The following is a 27,812-nucleotide window of genomic DNA, read 5'->3' on the forward strand; positions in this document are numbered from 1 at the left end:
ATGGATCGCCACAAAAAACCCTTTAGCGGGATTAAGAAGGATTTTCAAGGGAGATTGCAGTGTTACAAGCAAGAATGGATCGGGGCACTCTGTTCAGGAATGAGGTCTCTTGTTCGTCTACTTATCTTTGGTTTCAACTTACAATGCAATGCATATGAGAATTGAGTACTTGCACAGCTTTATGTCATTTGATTTGTTTTGCTAATCCTCCAGAATATTAGCTCCAACAGCATATATCTTCTTTGCTTCCGCTCTTCCGGTCATTGCATTCGGTGAGCAGCTGAATAGGGATACAGGTACCTGCTTTATCATTACAGTTTAAACAGATGTTCTTCTTTTTTTTGTGGTCTTCCGTTGTCTAGTTTGATCTGGTTTCAAGATCAGGGATCTCTCAATCTCACCCTGAGTTTTTTCTTTGAGGGCAGATGGAACCTTAAGTTCAGTCGAAACTCTCACTTCTACTGCTATCTGTGGAATTATCCACGCGATTTTTGGTGGGCAGCCTCTTTTGATATTAGGAGTTGCCGAACCTACCGTAATAATGTACAATTACTTGTATGGTTTTGCCAAAGGAAGACCAGAATTGGGGAAGGAACTGTTTCTAGCATGGGCAGGCTGGTATGCATAGCCTGAGCTTATATTCTTTTAAGTCTAATAAGCATTGGGTTCTTTTCCCATCACATTTGTGGTGATATCTTTGTTATATTTGTGTTAGGGTCTGTGTATGGACTGCTGTTATGCTGTGCATTCTTGCTATACTAAATGCATGCACGCTCATCACAAGATTTACAAGGGTTGCGGGGGAGCTTTTTGGCATGCTGATCTCCGTGCTTTTTATGCAAGAGGCTGTTCGGGTATGCAAATGCATTTGTTTTCCCTTTTCTCAAAGCTGCTACTTATGTGGGGTGTGGTTAGCCTGGGATTGTTTCCTTCAACTTGGTTTATGTTGGAAATGTAGGGAGTAATCAGTGAATTTGGTGTCCCAAAGGGAGAAAACGGTACAGCAGAGCAGTACCAGTTTCATTGGCTTTATACAAATGGTCTACTTGCGGTCATTTTCTCCTTTGGTATTCTCATTACTGCCATGAAGAGTAGAGGTGCTAGGTCTTGGCGTTATGGTACAGGTAAATGATAACTATAACAATCCGTCGAAAATTAGACTTGTAAGCTCCTTGTGATCTCAAAATTGTGGCTACCAAAATTGTCAGCATGGTTTTAAGTTGATTTGAAGGTTACTGGGCCAGCCTCAAAATGGGGAGTTGCAATAACATAATGGTTCTTGTGCCATTTTTATTGTTTGGTATCTGATGTAGTTTTTACTGTTCTGGTACAGGGTGGCTTCGAAGTTTTATAGCAGACTATGGGGTTCCACTCATGGTCGTGGTGTGGACAGCAGTATCTTATGCCAAGCCTGCAGACCTTCCTCATGATGTTCCAAGGAGGCTCGTCTGTCCTCTTCCATGGGAAGCTGGATCTTTATCACATTGGACGGTCATCAAGGTAAAAAAATGGCAAGGAAAACAATGTTGAAACGAATCAACGATACATAGGCTTCCACATTTTGAATACACTATATTTCCCCTATCTGAATGGGGTAGCAATCGAAAATTGAATGATAGTATTACTGCAGGATATGGCAAAAGTTCCAGCAGTTCATGTTTTTACTGCCATAATACCAGCTGTGATGATAGCGGCCTTGTACTTTTTTGATCATAGTGTAGCTGCACAAATGGCGCAACAGAAGGAATTTAATCTTAAAAACCCATCTGCTTACCATTACGATGTCTTTTTGCTTGGGATCATGGTATTTTGTTTAAATCATGTTCATCTCCCATTGATTTCAGTTTTATACCCTAGGTATTGCAGCTGTTTTGTTTGCTAATATTGTATGCCTTATCCGCCACTTTGTTATTTCAGACTTTGATGTGTGGTTTGATTGGCGTCCCCCCTTCAAACGGGGTTCTCCCACAATCACCCATGCATACAAGGAGTCTTTCGGTTCTCAAAAGACAGGTTAGACATGCAAAACCAAACTTCCTATTTCTTTTAACGAAATAATTTCATCCAATTGAATGAATGTTGGTTTTTATTCTTAAATGTCATGATAGATGATGCGAAATAAGATGGTGAAGTGTGCCAAGGAAGGCATAAAGCTGGAAGCAAGCAACTCAGAAATCTTTGGGAGGATGCATGCCGTTTTCGTTGAAATGGAACCTCATCCAAATGTATCTTCTCTTTGTAGACAATTTTGTGATCATTTCTATGGGATTTAGAGTATAATTTTTGGAATTTACTCACTCGCAGGGTACAAAACATGTTCCTAGTCTTTTATTAAAGCTGAGTTTGTTTGTTTGCAGAGTGTTGTGGATAAGGAATTGGAGAACTTAAAGGAAGCTGTAATGAATCGTGATGATGGAGGAGATGCAAAAGGGAAGTTTGATCCCGATAAGCATATAGAGGCTTATTTGCCTGTCCGAGTTAACGAGCAACGAGTGACGAATCTGCTGCAATCCATGCTTGTGGGGCTTGCAGTTTTTGCTATTCCTGCTATCAGAATGATACCCACCTCGGTTCTGTGGGGATACTTTGCCTACATGTCCATTGATAGTCTTCCTGGCAATCAGTTCTGGGAGAGATTGTTGCTCTTTTTCATCCCTGCTGGCCGACGTTACAAGTAAGTTGAAATATCTCTGCACTCCAAAAATGAAATCTTATGGTAAGTTGAATATCATGTTTTAGGTTACCAAGAGTCCTATGTTAGACAGAGGGCGGTGTTAGTTTTTTTTATCTTCCACATCTTATTTGTGCATCTACTTGTGGGATCCATTATTGTTTGTCAGCCTTAGTATTTCATGTTTTTTACTGTATGCCAACCTTAGTTCTACTTGCTTTTTAGGGGAGTTACAGGTTGAAATCCAATTGATTTAGGTGAATCTGATACAATCCAATCGTCCATTGAGTGTTGGTATTTGCATGATCCAATCCAATGAGTAGACAACGGACAAATCAATCTAATGGATTATTAGATAGGATTAGTACCATCCATTGGACATTAAAGTCGGTTATCTATCGGATCCGATTGGATCCATCCAGTTTCAACCAATTAATCCACCAACCAACTACTATATTTTCATAATTTCTTAAAAAACACTACATACAAATAAAAAACTCGAAGAGGGCGCCGTTAAATATTATTCATTATATATATTTATTTTATTATAATGGTGATTTAATGGATGATAGTTGGATTGGATCGGTTTTGTTGGACTCTAGAATGTAATACAAGAACCGACTTATCCAATTTAGAAGTTGAAACTTTGGATCCGATCCGATCAAATTACAACTTGATATCAAACTCTGGTCGGTTGGTTCTAATTGGATCGGATTACTCAGTGCACACCCCACTTGCTTTTATTGTTCATCAAACGTAGTTTTCCTCCCACTTTAGTAGTTTGTTTTATCACACGGTACTTGTTGCTTGTTTGCATACATTTCTCTGCTACTTACCGCACTTGTTTCCTATTAATTCTTGTTTTGCAAACCGAGGTATTCAAGAAGTAGCCTCTCTACCCCTTTGGGGGAGGGGGGGTGTAAAGTTAAATTCTGTATACAACCATACATCCTACCTCCTAATACCTTTACCTCTGTTTGAGATATATTGGGTTCGTTAAGTTTTGTTCCTATAAACTGATATTATTGTGGGTTGTGTGAGCAGAGTCTTAGAATCGCTTCATGCATCGTACGTGGAGTCGGTGCCATTCAAATACATAACAAAGTTCACGGTCTTCCAACTCGTGTATTTCTTGATTTGTTATGGAATCACATGGATACCGACAGGCGGGATATTGTTTCCTCTGCCATTCTTCTTGCTCATACCCATTCGAGAGCATGTTCTTCCCAAGTTGTTTCCAGGTGAACATCTCCAGGAACTAGATGCATCTGAGTACGAAGAATACATGGGGCGTCCAGTTCAAAGCATGAGTCTTTCCCGGGTACGCCTATTTCATCCTCGGTGAATGTGAATCTTCCTAACACCATCATCTTCCACATTTAACCATTTAATATTAATAATATCAAAATATATTATATACGCTTTTATCTGAGACTAAAAGGTATTGATGTTTGTATGTTTGGATGAACAGAGGGAAGGATGTGATGAAAGCATGGAGAATGACTTCGAAATGGACTCAGCCGAGATATTGGACGAAATGACGACACGCAGAGGCGAGTTGAAGCTAAGATCAAGCTTCAACGACAGGCAATTTCATGTTGGTTCCGATGAACTGACAACCCGCAGAGGCGAATTGAGGCTGAGATCCAGCTTCAACGATAGGCAGTTTCATGTAAATACGGAGGAAATGACGACACACAGAGGGGAGTTGAAGCTAAGAGCAAGCTTCAACGATAGGATGCTTCATGTTAGTAAAATACCTTCCATTCTCTCAAAACATATACAAACCAAACCAATATATCCCACCCTAAAAGTAGGGTTTGAGTAGACCTGTCTTCTACTCAGAAGGGAAAAAGAACCCCAACTTATGCAGAAGTGTGAGCAAAAAGGACCAAGATTAACAACCATCTATCGTAGAACTCTGCTGCCTTATATTTTAGCTCCTGAACCCTAACCTCTCTAACTAATGCAACTGTGACACTGTTTCAGGTTCACCGACAAAACGGTTCACCGGCGTAGAGAAGTTGCAGCCGATTTTAACTCGTAGTACGTCTACCCACGATTCTTTGGTCAAAGTAAGTTAACCAGGTTGGAAGCACACCATTTTAAACATAAATTAGCAGCAATTACAAGAAACCTTTTATCAAAGCAAGATACATTTTTGATTTTTTCTTCTAATTTATGGAGAGGTAACCAACACTTTTGATCTCATGATATACAACATAATGCTTATCTATTTAGAATAGAGAGATGCTTTAGTAATAATAATTACAACATACAAGATTCTTCTCTTCATCTGATAATATCTATTCTGGTTGTCTGTTTGTACAAGTACATAATAGATAAAATCCTCTAAACAGAAGAATTTGAAATGGAGAAACAAAGCTAGATATCTATCTATATATCTATGGCTAGATTAGATAAATACATCTTAACAATGCTGCTGCTGCTGCTGCTGCTGCTATACTCTACTTCCTATAACGAATCCGTATCTGTTTCTAACGTTGTGGTATGTATGTATGTGGTCGGTCATTTAAAACTACTAACGAAAAGTAAGAGGATAAGAATAATAACTCTTACCATGATATACATACATACAGCTTGGCTAAGTTTTGGTAAAGAACCAATCGTCAGTAGCAACGATGAGATGATCGCCATCCCTGATGAGTTTTATATCTTCAACAAGAGCTCCGTTTTTAGTTATAACTTTTGTAGCAGAAATAGAAAATTTCTTGGAGCCGATATCCAGTAGCTCTTGGAGGGTTTCAGGAAGACGTATGAGTTTCCCAGCTTCGTCATTTTTCTCCGGACAACAAAGTGTTACTCTGACGATTTGAGGCATTCGTTCCAACGCAGCATATGGAGGCGGTGGTGATGGCATATACCCCATTTCAGCTGCATAATCACATAATGTAATCTATTAGACACACAGCAGAAGCTAAAGAAAGAAAGAAAGAAAGAAGATTATTGATCTGTGCTCAAAATTCAGATACAGCTTTAGAAAGAAACAATTGGGCCATCATAAGTTACTAAGGAATTCTGTAATGGTGTCTCTTTTTAATAAAGTTTTGTGATTGAAACATAATCATTTACTTTTATGTTTACTCAAAATTTAGGGAATGCCTGATTGGTTTGAGTTTGGCTCCAAAAGTCAAAAGTACCAGGAGGTCCCAGTTCAAATCCAATGAGAAATAAAAATCCCCTTGTGGCCACGGAGGTTCAAATGCAGTGACTCCGAATTATCTGCAAAGCAGGTAGTCGTCCTGAAATTAGTGGGCTCGCATAGCGGGTTGGATATCCAGGTTAATAAAAAAAAATTGGGGATGCTAGGTCTCTTTTAATGGAATGAGCCATTTACCAAATATTGGGTACTGAAGCATTTCTATTCCTTAATACAATCCAAGCGTGTCCTATAATGTCGAGACCTGAGAACGTTAGACTATTACTACATCTTTCACCTAATATATGACGAGGGGTAGACGAGTCAATGGATGAATGGATTCTACAAGCAAAGAGATATTTTGACATAAATCACCACAAACATGAAGAGGAAGGTTGAGGAATGGCTGATTTCCTTTGAAGATGACGGATGCTCTGCGATGGTTGCACATGAGAAGGCCGAATGGCAACCAAAATTATTTTGCATAGCCAGATTTCATTTTCTAGTCCGGCATTGCTAGTAAAGGACCTAAGTTATTGGAATGGTTCCAGATAAATTTCCCATTTCGGTAATCAAAAGAGCTATTAGATGAGTTATATGGGGAATTTATCTTCTCCAAGTTTTGATATAAGTCGTTTTATCATTAGATTCGAATGGCAGACACATATATTCATAAGACGGCTTTCTGCAGAGATGGTGATGCGAAAGCTCCGGCCACTTGAGCATTGATGAATCGAATATTAACACCTTTTTTCGAAAGTTTGAATTGGTGTTGTTTTCATGACATATTGGTGTGTAGTAGAGATGAATAAGAACACGAGCACAAAGCGTCATTTGGAAGTGGTATTGGCGGTTTTGCGAGACAACCAATTGTATGCCAACTTCAAAAAATGTGAGTTTGGTCGGCAAGAGTTAGGGGTTGTTTACTTGCGGCTTAATTAGGCTTATTGGTTTATCTGGCTTATTCGCACAGCTCATTTGGGTTGTTTACTTACGGCTTAATCGCACAGATAGAAATGGTTTGTTGTCCCCATTCAGAAACAAAAATGACACCCCTACCTTATTTAAAGCACCGCCTCCTTCCCATATGAGACACTCCATCTTCGGCCTCTTTATGATTTTTTGTTTTGATGTTCAAATAATTAATATTGGGGGTAAATCGGTCATTTATGTTATTCAGACTGTTGGTTCAGATAAAAAAAAATAAACAACACCCGTTTATCCAGACAGACAAATTTATCCATACAGAACTTAATAATTTTTTTTGATAAACAGCCCCTTAGCATATTTGGGACGTTTGGTGTCGGGAAAAGGGCTTCCACAAATGAATCATGTTGTGATATTAACAGATCAGTTATATGATGTTCTACAAAAATAACAAAAGAAAAATAAGTATTTTTTGGGGTTGGACGGCTAGAGCTGGGAATAGTGCCAGCGCCAAAATCGCTCTAGCGTTTCGACAGTGACTCCCGCACCTTCACTTGTGCCCATTCCGTGCAAGTCTGCCTAAACTAGGTCGTATGTGCCCTTTTCAGCTGGCAACTTTTGGGCGCCCAATAGAGCCAGGACGGAGGGTATACCAATGTGAGATTCCGAACAGGTCCCCCAGAATTTTTGGGGCCTCGGAATTTTTTTGGAGCCCAATTATATATATTTTGATTTTTAGCCCATAGTTCAATTCCTTCGGCATTCTCCCTTTATCTTAGCCCATTTGGACAATTATAATGTTTTATCAATTTAGCCCAATGTCCCAATCCCTTCCCTCTTCTACCAAATTTGCCGATTCGTCGATTCATAATTATGGCTGCAAATTCTGCAATTCCTTCTTAGTTCTTTGATTTGAAGATCGAGTTCTACTAGTATGCTAGTCCCATTCATATTTGGTTTCCCAATGATTAATTTTATGATTGAATCACCAAGCACGACCTTGTTTAATGATCTTCCTCATTATGGCTCTCCATTTCTCTCTCTCTCTTGTTCGACGATCAACCTCGCATGCATTTGGATTGACATCGTTCGTCATGATACAAATTCTCATTGTTTATGGCACTACAACACACAGAAAAGTTGAGAGTTGAGGGAGCTAGGGTTTCTTGGGAACTCGAGGTAAACAACAACCAGTAAACTTCTCCTATATGCTAATCTTTCAATCTATGCTGTTAATATCGCGATATATCGGATATCGCTCCTAGAAAAAATATCGGAACTCAAATATCGGGAACGATATTATCGGCGATATTTTCCGATATTTAGCGATTTTTAGCGATATTTTGAGGCGATTTTTAGCGATATTGGAGAGGCGCTACAAATCTCTTAAGGATAGCAAGTCTTCAAATCCTATTTTCTTGAGAGATGTTGAAGAAAATGATGATTGGGTGGTTCCAACCGATGTTGAGCTCCAAGAGTTTGTGGATGCAAGAGATGGCCTCCTTTGGTCGGATGTACGAGAAGCAATGGGAGGTAATGAAGAAGTTGGACCAAATACAAGAAGTAAAAGGGAGCGCTATAGAGATGATGATCATCATCATCATGTTGGAGATGAAGGGGAAGAAGAGGAAGATTGGGAAGCTAACCTAAATGAAGAAGTGAATGTATTGAATGATATTGACTCGGATGCCGAACCTATTGCTTGCGATTAGCTTGTTTTTGAACACTTTAGATGATGTGATGTTTTATTTTAATTTTGAAACTATATTTCTAAACTCTAATTAATGCATATTATATATATAATTCTAAGAAATATTATGTTAACCGCTATTTCCGATATATCACCGATATATCACCGATATATCGAATATCGGTCCTRACCGATATTTCGTATTCTGACCGATATAACAGCATAGCTTTCAATTTAATGAGTTATTGGAGAAAGTTGATTGTGAAGAACCTGTTGAAGAGTTTGTTTCGAACAATGTCAGAGAAGAATGATTCCATTTAAGTGGATTTTGTATGTTAGTTTGTCATTTTAAGATATTTTTGTTGTTTTAATTTACAAGACTTTTAATACCATATATGATTGTGAAATTTTATATTTTGTCTTGGTAAAAATGTATCAGGAAGTCCCTCTCCCACTCCAATTTGTTCTGTTTTGCTAGCTTCCTCAACACACTATATCACTTTCACTCTCTCTAGATATTTCTTTTTTTTTATGAACGTGGATATCCAACCCGTTATGTGAGTCGACTAATCTCAGGGTGACCACCTGCAAAGTAAGCAGGTAGCCCGGAGTCACCGCATTTGAACCTCCATGGCCACAAGGGGATTTTTATTCCTCCTTGGATTTGAACCTAGGACCTCCAGGCACTTTTGACCTTTGGAGCCCAAGGTCAAACCAATCAGACACCACCCTTGTGGTTTAGATATTTCCTTTTATTTTATAGTATAGTATAGTATAGATGAGGGTGAATGTGTTCTTGGCTATATTTTGAAGCTTTGGTTGATCTTGAATCTAAAGGTCTTTGTATTGTAATCTCCTTGGTGGTAGTAAAATTTGGTGGGTTGTTATAGCCAATAGTGGTAGGTTGTGTCAAAGGGTCAAAATTAATAGGTTGTGGTAGCAAAGTACAAGCAATTAGTGCTATGGTACAAGTGGGCAATGCTTGGTTAGTAAGTCGGTGGTATTAAGTATAAATAAGGGGTGAGAGAGTACTCGCCTTTTGAAAGCCAGCAATTTTGTAACCATTCTTTATATCTTCTATCAAACCATTCGATTTCTTGAACTGTAATGTGTATCAAAATGGTATCAGAGCAGAAGATCTTGAAGAATGTGCTATTAACAACCAAAAAGATGTTGGAAACCCTCGGTTCAATGCAATCAACGATGAGTTCGTTAAAACACGAATTGCGGATCATGAAGAAAGAGAAGACGGAAGATTATGAAGAAGATGAGATTTATGGAGATGAAGACAAGGATAATAAGGAATTATAGCGATAACTTATACGGGTTGGAGCATCTAGTAATTTGTTCAACATCAACAACGAAAAATCAGCAACAATTCCACCGGCCAATAGACCAGAACGAGAGAACGGGAGAAGACCTACTCGCTTTCAGATCCAAATACGCCTGTCCTGACATGTACACTCTGTCGTTTCGGATTGCTACGTGTAAGATGTGGCTTTAATTGAAATTCAATAGTTAGTTTTATTATTTTCTGTTTTGCGTATCTTGGCTGTTACCTATAAATAGTTGGGTTATCCTTATTTGCAAAGCTAGTCTCAATTTCGTAAATAAGATTCCTTCCATTCTCTCTACATAGCTTTCTCTAATTTTCTCAACAAACTGGTATCAGAGCCTAGGGTTCCTTTTATTCGATGATCGCTAAACCCTTCAGTCGCTTCATCGCTTTCGTTAATCGTCCTTCTGTGGGCAATCGATTGGGTCTATTTTGGTGTTCGAGTCAAGGTGGAATTTATCACAATTCTGAAATCGATGGTGTGAATTGACCATTTTCAGCAGTCAATTTGAGGAAAACGACATCAACAGTCAAATCTCTAAAATTCATCGGTCTAAATTTATTCTTCTTCAATCAATTTCGTCGTTGAGTGTTTCATTTGTTGGTATCGACTTGTGTCCAGTAGTCAACCTTGATGTTTTGATTTCTTGAATGGTCGTTTTTTGGGGATCAATTTTTGGATTACCCATTTTTAACAGCCAACTAAGAAATTGTCAACTCTTTTGAAGATTAGTCTGGATCTTTGTTCTTGATTGCTCAACATTGAATCTTGTACCATAGTTCTTTCAAGATTTCCAGAAAATGCATCCACAAATGATCAAGATAGACAAGTTTACAGGAAAGAATAACTTCAGCTTATGAAGAATAAAGATGAGAGCTCTCCTAAAACAACAAGGCTTGTGAAAGGCTGAATTTGAGTTTGCACAACAAGACGAGAAGGTTCACTCTACCATGATGTTGTCTTCAGCAGATGAGGTGATTTATGAAGCTGCTGATGAGGAGATTGATGCGTCTTTATGGCAGAAACTAGAGAGTCTCTACATGACCAAGTCTTTAACGAACAAGTTGTTAAAGCAAAGGTTATTCTCATCATGAGGAGGGAATGCCTTTGAAGAAACATCTTAACGAGTTAAACTCCATTCTTATGGATTTGAAGAATGATGAAGTCAAGCTTGAAGATGAGGATGTCACCCTCATCTTATTGTTTTTGTTGCCCACTTCATATGAGAATTTTGTCAACTCGTTCGTTATTGGTAGAGACACAGTTACAATGGAAGAAGTTCGTTCAAGTTTGCACTCACGAGTTGCGACATAAAGCTTCAGGAAGTAGTTCCGAAATTCAATCGGTTGGCTTGTCGGTGGTAAATCGAGACTAGAGGAAAAGGAAGTGGAAAATTAGAGGCCGATCAAGATCGAAGACTAGAGGTCCAAGTGGAAACCCAAGGGATAGTTGCCACTGTCCTAAAGAATCGAGTCATTGGAAAAATGAGTGTGCAAAACTAAAGTCAAAAGGATCCGCTGCTGTAGCAAAAGATGATTCAGGTTCGGAGGCTGATTTGGTGCTCTCGGTGGTTGATTGCAAAAGACAGTCAGAGGTACGGATTCTTGATTCTGCATGTTCATTTCACATGACACTACATAAGGATTGGTATAACACTTATGATAAGCTTGCAATTGGTGAGCATTAAAATGCATGATGGGACAGTGAGAACTCTAACAGATGTTCGTCATGTACCCGGGTTGAAGAAAAATTTAATCTCTTTGGAAGTGTTCGACTCAAAAGGCTTCAAGTACACCGGTGAGGGTGAAGTAATTCGGGTCACTAAGGGTGCATTAGTAATGATGAAAGAAGTCAAGAGAGGTACCTTGTATGTGCTAGAAGGTAGCACGATTGTTGGATCAGCAGCACCAGCCCATTAATTCTGTAAAGAATGAGTCAAATTTGACACATCTGTGGCACATGAGGCTAGGGCATGTTAGTGAGAAAGGCATGGTAATTCTTAGCAAGAAAGGATTTCTTGGAGGTCATAGAGTTGCTGAATTGGGCTTTTGTGAGCATTGCATATTTGGAAAACAAAGGAGAGTGAGTTTCTCAAAAGTTGTCGATACAACCAAGTCGACTTTAGATTACCTACACTCGATTGTTGGGGTCCCTCGCAAGTTCCTTCACTTGGTGGTGGTCGTTACTTCCCCTTGATTATTGGCAACTACTCTAGGATGACTTAGGTATTCGTCATGAAGCATAAGAGTGAGTCATTTGAGAAGTTTAAAGATCGGAAAGTTCTCATTGAAAATCAAGTTGGGAAGAAGATAAAGCAGCTGCAAATGGACAACGGATTGGAGTTTTGTTCAAGTGAGTTTGACCGGTTTTGTAAAGATGAAGGAATTGCAAGGCATCGAACGGTTAGGCACACTCCACAGTAGAATGGAGTAGCCGAAAGGATAAATAAAGCGTTGCTGGAAAGAGTGAGATGTATGCTATCAAATGCAGGGTTGAATAGAAGTTTTTGGACAGAAGCGTTAAACACGGTTTGCTACTTGGTAAATAGATCCCCGACAACGGAAATTGATTGTAGAACTCCTATTGAGGTATGGTTCGGTAAGTCGGCTGATTACACTGGCTTAAGAATATTTGGTTGTCCTTCATACTACCATGTTAGTAAAGGAAAATTGGAACCAAGATCAAAGACGAGGCTGTTTATGGGATACGGAATTGAGTAAAGGGCTACAAAATTTGGTCTCTTGATAAAAGAAAGGTGATTCTCAGCCGTGACATAGTGTTTGATGAGGAGTGTATGTTATGTGGGGTGAGGTGTTCATCTACTCCAAGTGTTCAAGAGGAGAGTGTGTCCGAACAGGTGGAGTACGAGTTAAATGGTCCCGATGAAGGCGAGAATACTGTTGAACAATGCAGTAACTCGCCTTAAACAGAACTTGTTGTACATTAAAATCGGCACCAACTTGCAGATATTCGCTCTATAGCATTAGGTAAGCTTCGAAGACAAGTTGGTAGACCAGTTCGATATGGTTTCGATGACATGGTGGCCTATGCTCTGCAAGTTGCTGAAGAAATGGAGTTCTTTGAGCCATCTATTAACAAAGAAGCAATCACAACGAAGGAGGTTGATCTATGGATAACAGCCATGAGTGAAGGGAATCCTTTCACAAGTAAGTGGATCTTTAAGCGAAAAACGGGGCTGCCGGGAGCTGAAAGTGTGAGATACAAGGCTCGTTTGGCGGCTAGAGGTTATAGCCAAGAGCAAGGGGTTGATTATAATGAAATTCTCGCCGGTGGTGCGTCATACATCCATTCAGGTGTTGTTGGCATTAATAGCACAACCAAATTTGGAGTTGGAACAATTGGACGTCAAAACGGCTTTCTTACATGGTGAGCTTGAAGAGGAAATCTATACGAGTCAACCGGAGGGTTTTGTAGCTCAAGGTAAAGAAAACTATGTTTGTAAGCTCAATAAATCTCTTTATAGGTTAAAGCAATCTCCGAGACAGTGGTATAAACGTTTTGACAACTTTACGATGAGTCATGATTTTACTAGAAGCCCTGATGATAGTTGTATATATCATAAGAAAGGTGTTGATGGGTCATATGTGTATATGCTACTTTATTTGGACGATATGTTAGTAGCGGCTCGTGATATGACTGAAATTAAGAAGTTAAAAAGACTCCTTAATTCTAAGTTTGACATGAAAGATTTAGGGGTTGCTCGATAGATTCTCAATATGGAGATTATCCGAGATAGATCTAGACGTAAAATTTTATTGTCACAGAAAAGTTACATTTTGAAGATACTTTCTCGATTTGGTATGGCTTCTGCAAAGTCTATGAGCACACATTCATTGGCAAATTTCATATTATCAGTGGCTTTGGCACCTCAAACCGAGGCTGAGGTGGAGTATATGAGCAAAGTTCCTTATTCTAATGATGTAGGAAGTCTTATGTATGTCATGGTCTGCACTAGACCTGACATGGCTCATGCTGTTAGTGTTGTTTCAGGTTACATGGCTAATCCGGGGAAAGAACATTGGGTTGCCGTGAAACGTATTTTTCGTTATCTAAAAGGCACAGCTGATGTAGGTCTCATATTTATGGACGAGAAAGAGATTCTATTGTGGCTGGATTTTCAGATTCTGATTAAGCAGTTGACCTTGACACACGGTGATCATTAACGGGATACGTGTTCACTGTTGGAGATGCCTTAGTGAGCTGAAAAGCAACGTTACAGCCGTTTGTTCCTTTGTCTACAACAGAGGCTAAATACATGGCTCTTATGAAGGCTGCAAAAGAAGGGATTTGGCTTAAAGGTTTGCTTGGAGATCTTGGGTTTCATCAAGATCAGATTGTAGTTTTTTGTGACAGCCTGAGTGCTCTTTGTCTTGCAAAAGACCAGGTGCATCATGAGAGAACGAAACATATAGATGTTCGTTATCATTTTATACGTTCGAAAAGTGAAGACTGATGACAATACAGCTGATGCACTGACGAAACCAGTTTCTTTGAATAAGTTTAGGCATTGTCTAGATCTCTTAAACATTGATAGCTGGAAGTAAAATTTTTGTACTAGAATTAAAGCCAAGGTGGAGATTTGTTAGATGTAGCTTTAATTGAAATAGTTAGTTTTATTTTTTTCTATTTTGCGTATCTTGACTGTTACCTATAAATAGTTGGGTTATCCTCATTTGCAAAGCTAGTCTTAATTTCGTAAATAAGATTCCTTCAATTCTCTCTACATAGCTTTCTCTAATTTCTCAACAATACGGTGGATGAATATATCTCGATTAGGAATTCTTTCCCAAGTCGATTAGGGAATCTATGAAAATCGATGGCGTAAATGGGAATCAGGACTGATCCAGCCCACAAGTGGCAATAGTCGAGGACGTCATTGGCCTAATGGACTCAATATACCAAATTGGTTGTAAGCGTGTGTTCCTAACTCGCTTCTCACCGCTTTGTTATTCCGGTCATTAATTGATCGAAGGTCGATGGAATATTCAAAATTGGCGATAGATCGACATCAAACGCCAGGTACACACTATCCAAACTATTGTTCCATTCTTCGATTGTGTATGGAAAGATAGAAATAAAATGACCACAATTTTAGATATTCACTTAATCTTGTTATGTATAGGTGCTATTTCACAAACTTTTTGTCACACCAGAGGTCTCATAACAATATTTATAGAGCGAAAAAAACAAGATTCTTTTTCCCTTCGTTTATTTGATCAAATAAAAAAGCAACTTTGAGATTGTTGAATCACAGATAAAAAAATATAATAAATAAAGCAACGGAGTCATCATAGCATTTTTGAATTCCTCTGAAAGGAAGGGTGATAAGTTGATCATTTACTTATCGGGGTCTAAATTGGAAGGAGAAATCACCAATGATTGTTGATGTAAAAACTTTAGTAGATTTGAAAGTGAAGGGAGAACCATGAAACAAGAAGGAAATGGAGTGTTGGGGAAGTTTGGCTTTATGACTATGTGGGAGCAGGAGGGAGAGGAAATAGTGTTCCTTTTGCCTAAGGAGCCGCCTCCGGACAGGGTTAAAGATCATGTCATTGCCTAAACAGCCCACTCAAAATAGCCCAAAAACAAAAAAATGATCACGAAAGAAATAACGCTATGATCTGAAATAGCGGTTCCAAGCCGCTATTTGCAGACCGCTAACTATTTCCCAAATGATCGCTAAGGTAGTGTTTGGTACGTCTGTACTTTGACCACTAACCACATGGTCGTGGCTAAGCTTGTTGCTATGGGTTATAAAGCAAATGTTGGACGATCCTTCAGTACGCAAATGATCATCTATAATCCATTTGACGGATTAAAGTCAATGCTCAATCAACCATAACCACCACGACCACAAACAGTAGCCTTTGGAATCGACATTTTCATTTTCTTCCACCTTGAGGACAAGGTGAAAGTTCGGGGGCGGGTATTGTCATACCCAGTTAAATTGTTAAATAGTCAAATAGGCAATAGTAGTGGTAGGCTGTGTCAAAGGGTCAAGATTAATAGGTTTGTGGTAGGAAAGTACAAGCAATTAGTGCTCTGGTACAAGAGGACAATGCTTGGGTAGTAAGTCGGTGGTATTAAGCATAAATAAGGGGTGTGAGAGTGAGGGGGATTCATTCTGATTTGTGTGTTTAGTTCAGGCGAGAGCCTTGGGAGAATACTGTCTCGAAAGCCAGCAATTCTGTAACCATTGTCTATATCTTCTATCAAACCATTCGATTTCTTTAACCTAATTTTCCTAGTGTGTATTATGGATGCTTACTATCACATCGATAGTGAAACCACGTTAAATACTCGTGTTACATGGTTGTGAACATGTGTATATGCTTGGATGTTGCATATCTAGTTGATATTTACATTGTGGTTAGTATCTCTTCACTTGAGCTAGTTTGCATCATCTGGATCATTTGTTGTTGGGTTGTTTCTACTAGCTTTGGGACCATAGAAATCATTTGTGTAGTTACATATTCGGCATATCCACCTTGCAATCTAAGGTAAATTTTAACACTGCAAGAGGCCACATTGACATTCACCACGTGCAGCAGTTTGAGATGGTGAATGGTTGTGTTGAGTTTATGTCAGATTAACCAAAGCAATGGATGAAGATTTTATCTTAGGCCGAGTATTGGTTTAACACTACCAATAGCTTGATCAAGTGTTCTCCCTTTAAGGCATTATATGGACCAGATACCCCATCCTTTGTTACATTTATGGAGTAATCTACGATGGTACGAGTGGTGGAACAATTTTTACGTGAAATGGATGATATTATGGATGATTTGAGGATTATCTGCTAAAAGCTCAACAAGATGAAACTTTATACGGATCAACATCGAAAGAAGGTACACTTTGAGGTCGGGGATATGGTTTACCTCAAACTAAGACCTCTCGGGCATAATCATAAGTTGGCGGCTCATTTTTATGGTCCTTATAAGGTGTTGGCAAGGATGGGGCAAGTGGCATACAGGTTTGAGCTACCCCCGTAGGCAAAGATTCACTCGGTTTCTCATGTATCTCAACTACAACAGGCTATAGGGAATTGTTCTTCTTCAACCAATCTGCCACCTCAACTAAGTGCCAATTTGGAGATGGTGATGATGGAACCTGAGGAGGTGTTGCAATCGGCCTTTCAAAAAATAGAGGGTGTGTTGGAAGTGTTGAGCAAGTGGAAAGGGTTGCCTTTGTTTGAAGCTACATCTTTTGAACTTGAGGACAAGGTGAATCTGTGGCAGGTGAGTATTGATGAGTCTAGTATTTTCCAAACATTGGAAATGTGTTGTATAAGTCAAGATGCGTAGGGATGTTTTTGTAATTTTCCTCATAAGTAGCGGAGTAGGTTATGTTGGGTACAAATACGTGGGGAGGGGAAGCTGGTAGGGACATGAGAATTGTTCTAAAAACACACCTGTGAGGTCTTTGAGGGCAAGACCAGCCTCTCAAATGCTGGGGTTGAGTTTGGAGTGGTTGTAGTGTCCATTGTCGTTCAATCAAGCATTCAATTTCAGTTCTTGACTTTAATCATGTCCTTTATCATCAAATTGTGCTCGGTCTTCATATATCACATGGATTACCTATTGACACCTTTGGGTTCAAATTCAAATTTGTGTAGGTGGTTCGTGTAAGGATTATATATAAGCATCGTATAAGATCAACAATTAAAAAACCGCTATGAACATAAAGTGAGACAATTGTAGGGATGTTTTGAGAAAATGCATACCTGCATTTTGTTTCCTACTAGCAAATGACACGATTCCAAAAACAGAATTACTGAAGTCATCGGCGGGACGTCTCCTGCTATCTTGCGGGCCGGCAGATGAGATCCTTGGTGTTTCAGTGGGAAAAGGAAGAGGCATCCTCGGCTCACTCTGGTACTTCTTAAGATATGATGCACCATCAAGCTTGGTTTTGACGCCAGCAGGTTTGTCTTTAGGTGCAGGCAACTTGGCAAACAATTCTAGAATATCTTCATGTGCCTGATGGTTTGCCAAATCCCGTGGAGTCCACCCATGCACATCAGGCGTGTCAATGCTGGCTCCATTATTGATTAGAAACTCGACTATATCTGTTTTCTCTTCAGAAATGGCCTTGTGCAGTGCTGTAGTTCCCATACTGTTCCGGAGTGTAATATCCCCACCATGTTTGATTATATCTTTAAGCAAATCTATGCTGTTTTGTTCAACTGCATAAGAAGCAAACTCACCCACATCCCCTGATGTTAACTTTGCACCATTGTCTACAAGCAATTTAATTACAGATTCATTTCGCCCCACAATTGCACTCCACAGGGGAACATTTCCTTCGGAGTCTGCAACACCACAATACTAATAACTATGATTGCATGGTTGTATAATGTAAGTTGAAGATCATTGAAACATATGTTGGTGTTACAAGATGTTATGTGTGATATCCATGTCCCATGAGAATTGCAACATTTGACCGGACACATAATTTGAGAGAAGGTCTATCAACCAAATATCTTCAACTTCCTTCAACGATGACAAAATAAGTGAATCTTAAGGACTCATCAATAATATTTCAACAAGTTATTTAGATTAGAAAAATAAAATTACCAAAAGGTAAAGTAGCAAAAAGGGCAGGTTGCATCAGATTGAATAATGAGCCAAATGAGATCAAGGCCCAAACTGATCGAGTTAGGTTGGGTCCAAACACCTTCTTTTCTACTTCCTTTTTCCCATCCATATTTATCTTGTATCGCAAGAAAAAAAAGGGTTTTTGACACAAAACAAGTATAAAAAATGAAACAAATATTAATAGAAGGATAATAGGTTTGGTCGTAGATTCGCACCCAAACTATCAACCTTTTCAGCCCATCATTAATTTTGCTTGGCACATAGCAGCCCAAACTATGCAAATTCTGGTTCAAATAGGCTGATTTCATTTTAAGTTAGTTTGTTTTTGTCTTGGAAATGCTTCTATTTTCATGGGACATCGTTAAAGGTAAGTTTTGTAGAGTGAAGTAACGATAAGATGTGTTATAAGATACCTCTTCTATTTGCATCTGCTCCATGATCTAAGAGTAAAAGCACACATTCTAAACTTCCTTTGGCCGCTGCAAGATTCTGTAAAAATAAACAGAAAAAGATGAAAATCTATTTTCGTTTAGACAAGTGTGAGAGTCTGGAAAAAGAGAAGAAATTGCATAATACCAAAACTGTGCGTCCAGCACTGTCCATCTCATTAGCGTCAAGGCCACCTCGTCTAAGCAATTTATGTAGCAACACATCATCACCTCTTGATACTGCAAAACATAAACTCAGAGGCACATCCATCCTCCCTTGAGTCAACATATTCTCTGTTTCTACAAATATTGCTTCCATTATTGGGTCTGTTTTCTCTTTCAAATGCTGCATAATATCACCAAAAACCTTAACAACTAAAAAATAATCACACTGGCATTGGTATCAAGGTTGTTCAAAATTAAATTTAACATAAATATAGCCAAATTGCATGAAAATGCAACGTCCTTGGTCTGATTCCTATTTTGTATAATGTAATTTCAGAACCTTCATTTTGGTACCTCATATGTGATGTCTCAAACATTTAGATCAAAATACATTACACAAACTAGGAATCAGACTAAAGTACGTTGCATTTTCATGCAATTCTCATATGTAAACAAGGTACCTAAATGTTTAAGATGTCATATTTGAGATACCAATATAAGATTTTGATAGTATGTTACAAAAAATAAGAATTAGACCAAAGTACATTGCATTTGCATCCAATTTGCTATAAATATAGGGGTCGGTTCATGTGACAACCACAAAAAAATTGATAATTGTGAGAACCTGTCTATTCATTGATACATATATACTAATGAATTTCAGTGAGTATATGCACCAATGCATATATACTTGCATACATAATACATATTTGATAGTATATTTGCATCAATGAATACTAGAAGAACACTCGTGCAATGCAGTGAAAAATATATCGATTTTAATGTTTTGTTTTATTCCGTCTCTGTAGATGTTTTAATACGGTGTTTATGTGGTTTTGAGAAAGGGATAATTTTGTATTTTTAAATAAGATATAATATGGAAGATATCATAAAATTTTAAAAATAAATATATCAATATTAGTATCAAACTAACTATTTAAAATTTCTTGTTTTTTGTGTAATTCCTTTAATTCAATTTTTTTATTAATATTTAATTTAGATTTAATAACGAAGTAATTTATTTTTGATTTAATAATATATTTTTTATAAGGATGATAATTAAGTATTCTGTTAGAACTCAATGATTATCCTAATTATACTTTATATTTAAAATGAAATGTTTATCCTGTATTTGATTATGTTTATCTGCAGTTAGTTACACGAATTCAAGCATGGAGCTTTAATAAGTTGTACTTATACACAATTTACTTGTAATCTTGAATTTTAAGTAATATGCATCAATAAACTGTACTTCATGTATAAAAAATGGTTTTTAAGAGTTTTTGTCAAATGCTTTATAATATTCAATGAATATACATGTTCTCATGGTTCCCAAATTTCTGCTGTGCTCACATGGACCAGAGCCTATATATATATATATATGGGAGGATTCATGTGAGAACCACACATAACTTGAGAACCAAGGAACTGATTCTAGAGTGTATACTCATTGATAAATAATACACTATATAAAACTATCAATGAGTATATTCATCAACAAATATATACTATATATTCATTGATGAATATATTCACTTGTATTTGCATTCTGTCAATGAGTAAAGGTGGTGAAGCTTTTGCCACCCGCCCACTGGCATACACCTACCAGATTAGGTTTTAAACTCTGGACCCCTACCGGCATACACTATCCTGAACAAGTTCCAACAACTTGGACAAGGCCAGCATGCATATTCTTATCTTGTCATTAAAACAAGAACCACTAAAATCATTTATAGCAGGGAAATGATACCTGAAGAAGATTGTTGATGATTATAGTGCCATCTGCAACATTTGTTTGGATAATGTTCCGAAATTGAGTGCGATTCATTCTTAGCAGCTGGCTCAATCGTTTTGTGCGAACAGTAAAAACTTGTGGCCTATAACAAAGCACACCGATTTCACCACAGACATCTCCACTCTTTAACTCTCTAACAACCTAGAAACATTCTTGCACAGAAATTCCATTATTTTAGGCCAAGCTTTTACACAAAGATAAATAAAATTAAAAATGAATTGAGATACGCAAAATATACACATGTCAATTTGTAAACTACCTGTTCAACTCCACTTCTCTTATAAATTAGTTCCTGTTTCAAAAATCCAATTCAGAAGTTATTTTTAAGTAAAAATGTTTGAATATGAATACCAAACAAGAATTGGATTAGCCTTAAAGCCTATTTACCTTATGTAAGTAGTTTTATTTATTTATTTATTTATTTTATTTTTATTTCCTCATGTATTGAATGTTTTCAAGGAAAGAAGATTACCACAGCACCAGACACCAAAATGTAGAAGTCTGTGGGAGCTTCATTTTGCAAGATCACATCTTCTTTGGGTGGAAAATACTCAGCTCTCATCTCCGAGACCTACAAGAAGATGCAATCAAAATAAGGGATTCATTATAAAAAAGGGAGTGAAAATTTAAATCATTTACTGAAGCTCAGTCCCAAAAAGAAAAACACATGAAGGGATAAAAGGCTAATAGTAGTCCGTACCAGTTGAAACAGCATATCATTTGACACTCCATTAAACAAGTAAACTTCATCAACGTAGCGATAGAAGAGGAAATTTGAAATACTTGATTGAATGGCTTTCGGGAGCAGATCAATAATTTCTTGTTGCTGCACCCATTCTGAGTCGGCTCGGTACTTCAAGCATAAGTGAGCAAGCATCTGATCTTGCAGGCGGGCAGGTAGGTGGTTCCTTTGTGCAAAGCCTGATGCGGCTTGAATCGTCTCTCTCTACAAAGATACACATATCCACACCTCAGTCTCAATATAACATACAAAAAAACAACCAATTGCCAAAAAGAGCTCCAGTCAGCTATTAAAACGTAATAACTAATCTGTGTGTAATAACAAAAGAAATATGACACAGAAAGATGTTAGTGTGGTAGTCAAGTCAAAAGGTCACAATATAGGTGGCTGTGGTTGGGGTATTCACTTCAACCAAGTCAAATATGGTAGGTTGTACTAGAAATGTACAAGTGCTTACTGCTGTGGCACAAGTAGGTAGAGCAAGGCACTAGTCAGTTACCTAGCATAAATAAGGGGGCTCCGACAGTTACCTAGCATAAATAAGGCCTCCGAGGAGAGTGGGTATGGTTCCATTTTTTGTGTGTTTTGAGTGAAAGCCTTAGGAGAGTACTTGGGCTCTAGAAAGGTGAGAAGTTCACTCGATACCTTCTGTAATCATCCGGTTCACTTGATTCTAATAGAAATTTAGCATTTGATCATCAGTGTGTATCGAAATATGACTATTTTGTCACAAACAAACTGAAGTTTGTATTTTGGAAGTCAGTAAGTGTGATAAAAAGCTACTCTCCGTCCAAAAATAAACACCTTTTAATTTACTAAATAAAAATTGTCCTTAATAATAGAGTGAGTGATGAATTTCTCCATCTCATAATTAAGAGTAGAATTGGAAGGTGTGTACTTACTTTTGAAAGTGAACACTTATTTTGGGACAAACAAAAATAGAAATATGCACACTTATTTTGGGACGAAGGGAGTACATAACACGTTTTGTGGCTCAGTTATATGTTGGAGAAAATCACTTACAAACTTCCTTGTTCGACCAGTCCTTTCAACAATTAGTGTGGTCATGTTGCCAATGAAATATGCACTCAAGCCCATATTGAACAACATGAAGAAGCTGCAAAATATCATTTCCTTCCAATTGACAGCATGGATATCACCATAGCCAGTAGTAGTCATTGTGGTGGTAGTCCAATAAATTGATTTTATATAAAGTATTGCCAGACTTTCTTTATTTGTGTCAGTAGAGGAAGCTGCCAACCATGTATTTGTTTGATCCTTGTAGCGGTGGGCAATAAGATACAATATGCAGGCAGACAAGTGAACTGTAAAGAGTGAAACCTAGAAAAAACAACAAAACCTTGATCAGGAAACTTTTGTTCAATGCACTGCATACAAAGAACACAATACATACGTAAACTTACGGAAACAAGCTTTGCACATCGAATCCAGACATAGTTGTAGTTGCGATCTTTCTCCAATCTTTTAATAATTATGCAGCGCACAAACCAAAAAATAAGAATTCAGTATTCAACATCACTCGCACTAAATTAACATATTGAGTAAAAAACCAATGTTGCTACTCTCACAACTTTTTTTTTTTTTTTTGAAGTATATAATATTTATATACGGCAAATAGAACAAATAAACTCACACACCCTCCTCACATTTGGTGAGGTTTGAACCCTTGACCTCCTAGGAGGCCAAAGACTCACATACCGCTAGGCCAAAGGCCCTTTGGTATCTCACAACAACACAACTTGTTCTCTGACCCATCAAACCATTCCTTGGCGGAAAATAAAAAAAAAAGTGATTATAATCGATACCTCCTCTAACAGATAGGCTGTTGAAGCCTTTTTACTAGTGTTTATAATAAGTTCATCTTAAAGTAATTTAGCATTGATTCTCCTAAGGTAACACGATGCATGATACTGAAATTTCTTACTTCCTTAGCCAAATTGAATAATTACGACTTCCACAAATCAAGAGGCTGGTTCTCTCTAGGGATCTGGCAGTTTTCACGTTTTCCTCACATTTCTAACTGAGTATACTGAACTTCACTTTTACTACCCTCAACTATACTCTCCCCCACCCTTTATTTTCTCCTCTTTCTCATGTAAGTAAATCTGATAGCAGGTTGATCAATACCCCTCCCTAAAAGTCTCACCTTGTGAAACTTGGGAACTGTTGTAGCACATAATGATCTCTTCCCAAGATGTTTCAAATCTGCCAAGCCTTTCCATTTAACAGATCTTCCCAACCGTCTCAGAGCTCCCTCAGTATTCTGCCAAAATCCAGGGCTTCTGGTTCTAACCTTGATTTGCTACGAGAAACTGGAAAAAGTGTTTGCAAGCCTACTCTTTCACCATTGGAAAGAAATTAGAAGCAAATGGTCATCAACGATGACTCTCTAGTAGATCGAGGCAGAAACCAGAGATTGGTGGGAGAACTAATATATCTCACACTCACAAGGCCCGATCTTACCCACAGTTGGGTGTAATAAGTTAGTTTATGCATTGTCCTACTAAAAGACATTTGGAAGCAACCAACAGAATCTTAAAGTACCTCAAAGAAACTCCAGACAAAGGAATTTCGTTTTAAAATGAAAAGGAACGAGATGTTTAAGACAATAAATCCACAATAGGCTATTGCAAAAAAGGGTGGGGAAATCTAGTCATTTTGGCGAAGCAAAAAAGCAATCTGTAAGAAGCACTGTTGTACCGGCAATTGCTCAAGGGGTTTGTGAACTCACCATTTATAGGAACCTTTAGGTGAGTTCACAAACCCCTAAAGGTCCCTATAAATGGTCCTATGAAGCTATACAGTGACAAAAAATCAGCAATCAGTATAGTTCACAATCCTGTCCAACATGGCAAATAAAGTATGTGAGAATTGATGAAGGTTTTATAAAAGATGAAACTGGTTTAAGGACAATTCTTATCTCTCATGTTCGATCAAAGCACCAAACCAGAATTCGAAGTTTTAGTTGGCAAGCTGGGAATGACTGATATCGTTCCGCAGCTTGTGAAGGAGTGCTGGAAAGTATATTAGGAATTGATTATATCTAGCTATAAATATGTGTGAATATCTTTTTAATGAGGAAATCACTGATTGATATCAAGAGTGATTTTCTCAATCTTTCCTTTTATTAGGTAGCAGCTGGTCTATAAATTGTTTGTATTCATGGTTTCAAAGAGATCGAAGAGTAATCTTTTATGTAACCTCTTTGCTCATCTCTTTAGTTATTCCAAATGCAAAAGGGATCGGTGTCGATTTTTCTATTGAAACCACAACAAAGCTTCTCCCTGAAATGCATTCACTAAAACTCCAAGGAAGTGTCCCATGGTGCATGTTATTTGCTTATGACATTGCGTTGCTAGCAGAGTCGAGGGTAGAAGTGAACTAGAGACTAGAACCATGTAGGGTGGCATTTGAAACATAAGGGTTGCATATTTGATGTTCCAAGACCAAGCACCTATGGTGCAACTTCAACAGAGAACGTACGGAAAGACGTGAAGGTAGAAGTCAACATCAGGGATCAAAGGATACCCCAGACAGACACATTCAAAATATCTAGGTTCTATGATTCAAAAGGATGGAGAGGTCGAGGATGATGTAACACAGAGGATTAGTGAAATGTGGTTAAAGTGGAGAGTTGCCACGGAAGTGTTGTGCAAGAAAATAGTACCGCCTAAGACAAAGGGAAATTCTACATGGTGGCCATCACACTAGCTATGTTGTACCGGTCAGAGTGTTGGGCAATGAGGAAGGCCATTAAAGGAAGATGGAAGATGCAAAAACGAGAATACTAAGGTGGACGTGTGGTTGGACCATATTAACAATATACTAAATGAGGCCTTTTAGGCAAAGTTGAGAATTGCGTCTATCATGAATAAACTGAGGAAGGGAAGACTTGGGTGGTCTGGACACGTACATAGGAGACAGATGACACCAGTGAGAAGAACCAAAAGTATGATAGTCAAGGGGTAAGGAGAAGAATGAGAAAAGAACAGTTGAGGAGGGACATGGTAGGCTTAGATATTTCTGAGGACATTGACCTTTTATAAAACGCCTCAGGACATTGGACTATGGTAGCTGTAAAATAGTGGGCTATGTGCCCCGTCTCATTGGACCATACATGTTGCATGGGATATAAGAGGTTCGTGTTGTGTGGCTCCGCAAGGCAGTGTAACACAAAATAGCACTTGGCCACAAAACCTACCCATCTGGGTCGATCCTATAAAAACTTGGCAATTCTACCTTACGAGTTACGAAATTTGAGTCCACCGAGATTAGATTTCGAGATTCCCTCATTGTCCCACACCTGACCGTTGGTCTAGAATTCGTTACTCCCAAAAAATTCCGTAAGGACTCTTCTTGAAAGTTAATCATTTATTCCATTTGTTTCATCAAATGTTGAACATCCTCGTTTATCAATAACATTTCTACTTGATAGCGAACTTGAAAGATTACAATGATTCCGACAATTCGAGATCACCAATTTCGTAGAAATCAAATCCCAATTTCTCACTCTTTCCTTCGAAATAGCCTCAACTATACTCTTATTACTTTATCAAAAAAAAACCATACTCTTATTACAATATTTACTATTAGGACATCCTATACTTTATTTTCTCCCCTTTCTCACATAAGGAAACCTGATAGCACGTTTATCAATACCAAAAAGGTGTCATAGAGCACCAATTTTCCTCGGTTTGAGAGGGTTGGCAAGGGACGCTAGCCTTTCCCTTTTGAACTTCCAAGAGAATTTCCCATTACTTGAACGAATGACCTTCACGTCATAAAAGAATAGTCTCTAAAAAGTACCTTCATGGCTTCATTGTACTTGCGCAATTCTTTGTGTGAGTGAACAGATAACATAAAATGCTACTAAGTTTACCAAAAGAGTAATTCTATTGATCACTCGAAGAATCTGTCTTTGGAATGTCCATGATGAAATTATGAATTTATGAGCTATGATTACAGACTCAAAACTTTCTATATGCACTACTAGAAAATTGCATGCCACAATCATGAATATAAATATGAGAAGTGAGAACATTTGCTCTATCCTGCCTCTTTTACCTTTTACACTCTCTTCTCTTGCTTTTTGCATGCTTTTTTATGCCACTAAAAATATTTCAGTCTCAAGCTCCTTACAATCTTACCAGAATTTTCTAAACCTTTGAAAAAATTCCTTTCAAGCTTTCTTTTTACCCCTATTAAAGAACTGTCTACCATTTGGGGTAGAGGTAAGGTTTGTGTTAGTCCCACCTTCCCCATACCCTACTTTTACGAGTGCTATACTCTGGGTTTATTTCGTTTGGTTTGTGGAATATGGGAACAGCAGCAAAATGGGGAAGTGCAATACATACAGTATTCAGTATATTAAAAAAGGAAACAATCATGGAGCGGCAAAAGAAAATGATCCACACACCTATATAATAGATTCACCATTAAAATTATCATGAACGACAACAAATACTTGATAACTTTACCTTGCAAACATTTGACCGACTCTTCGAAGACGCCAAAGTCGAAGCATATTGAAGTAGCCATATGGTTTGAGGGAATCAGGCAACATTCGCCGAGCAATTTCAGAAGGGAATGTGGATACAACATCAAAAAAGAACCACGTTTTAATATACCTCTTAGCAATCTGTCGACGATCATCAATAAGAAGGAAACTCAATTTATCCAGATAGGCAACAAAGAAGGTTAAGACGATGTCAATTGCAAAAAATCCGTTGACAACATTATCGATGATTGACAAAGCACGTGCCGGCGAATCTAGAAATCCAAACTCAAATGGAGAAACCCATGCCGTGTAAAACACAAGAACTACTAGAAATCCCTGCCAAATCCTGCAATTCACCTAAGTAACTCCATGTTACGGTTCATAACCCTGATTAGAAACAATCAAATAACAATTACAGCATAGGAAAAGGAGAAAACCTGTAACGATGATGTAAGGGGTTGATAGTAAAGGGACGAAGCTTGACGTTCCGAGTAGACTGAGCACCGAGGGAAGGGAGAATACTGCTGCGGATGCTGTGGACGGAAGACATACGCTCATCTCTCGAAATAGAATCAAATTCATCGGAATCATCTGCGACGCCTCCACCGCTTCCTCCTCCAAATCTTGCTCCCCCAACCCATGATCCTTTCAAGATCGTCATTTTCTTCTGCCTCAACAATCAAAACCCTAAATTCATGATTCTCTTTGATTTTATTTCGTTTCATTCTCCACATATTACACGAATCTTTTCTGATGATCAT

At 38.1% G+C, this 27,812-nt stretch overlaps 2 protein-coding genes across 4 annotated transcripts; one reads left to right on the forward strand and one right to left on the reverse strand.

Annotated features, from left to right (window-relative positions):
• Positions 1-5,759, forward strand: LOC112502511 (probable boron transporter 7). Its single transcript, XM_025106458.1, has 14 exons — positions 1-104; positions 214-296; positions 426-618; positions 716-854; positions 959-1,124; positions 1,334-1,500; positions 1,631-1,804; positions 1,918-2,013; positions 2,109-2,225; positions 2,358-2,674; positions 3,716-3,992; positions 4,143-4,418; positions 4,661-4,746; positions 5,272-5,759. Exons 1-13 carry the CDS (start codon positions 1-3, stop codon positions 4,688-4,690), a joined length of 2,139 nt encoding a protein of 712 aa, XP_024962226.1. The 3' UTR covers positions 4,691-4,746; positions 5,272-5,759.
• On the reverse strand, positions 5,276-27,812 carry LOC112502510 (potassium channel AKT1-like). Of its 3 annotated transcripts, XM_025106457.1 has the most exons (13): positions 27,489-27,812; positions 27,289-27,397; positions 27,032-27,192; positions 22,958-23,015; positions 22,557-22,874; positions 21,492-21,737; positions 21,264-21,362; positions 21,051-21,083; positions 20,747-20,932; positions 18,980-19,198; positions 18,817-18,892; positions 17,530-18,117; positions 5,276-5,566 (listed from the first exon to the last, which is right to left on the reverse strand). In XM_025106457.1, the coding sequence occupies exons 1-13, from the start codon at positions 27,710-27,712 to the stop codon at positions 5,277-5,279; spliced, it is 2,607 nt and encodes an 868-aa protein (XP_024962225.1). In that variant the 5' UTR covers positions 27,713-27,812; the 3' UTR covers position 5,276. The 3 variants fall into 3 exon arrangements, with proteins under 3 accessions (XP_024962225.1, XP_024962224.1, XP_024962223.1); XM_025106456.1 differs by having other exon boundaries at positions 18,980-19,177; positions 27,032-27,397; XM_025106455.1 differs by having other exon boundaries at positions 27,032-27,397.

The sequence above is a fragment of the Cynara cardunculus genome, unplaced genomic scaffold (assembly GCF_001531365.2).
Source record: "Cynara cardunculus var. scolymus isolate 2C unplaced genomic scaffold, CcrdV1 Un_Scaffold_1524, whole genome shotgun sequence".
NCBI lineage: Eukaryota > Viridiplantae > Streptophyta > Magnoliopsida > Asterales > Asteraceae > Cynara > Cynara cardunculus.

What these genes read in the sequence shown, in the direction of transcription:
- LOC112502511 (XM_025106458.1), top strand. Translation starts at nt 1, where the DNA reads ATGGATCGCCACAAAAAACCCTTTAGCGGGATTAAGAAGGATTTTCAA. An exon ending in TTATGCAAGAGGCTGTTCGG is followed by an intron (nt 855 to 958) that starts GTATGCAAATGC and finishes TTGGAAATGTAG; the next exon opens with GGAGTAATCAGTGAATTTGG. An exon ending in TCAACGATAGGATGCTTCAT is followed by an intron (nt 4,419 to 4,660) that starts GTTAGTAAAATA and finishes ACACTGTTTCAG; the next exon opens with GTTCACCGACAAAACGGTTC.
- LOC112502510 (XM_025106455.1), bottom strand. Translation starts at nt 27,712, where the DNA reads ATGACGATCTTGAAAGGATCATGGGTTGGGGGAGCAAGATTTGGAGGA. An exon ending in CTGGTCGAACAAGGAAGTTT is followed by an intron (nt 21,738 to 22,556) that starts GTAAGTGATTTT and finishes GTATCTTTGTAG; the next exon opens with AGAGAGACGATTCAAGCCGC. An exon ending in ATGATATGCTGTTTCAACTG is followed by an intron (nt 21,363 to 21,491) that starts GTACGGACTACT and finishes ATCTTCTTGTAG; the next exon opens with GTCTCGGAGATGAGAGCTGA.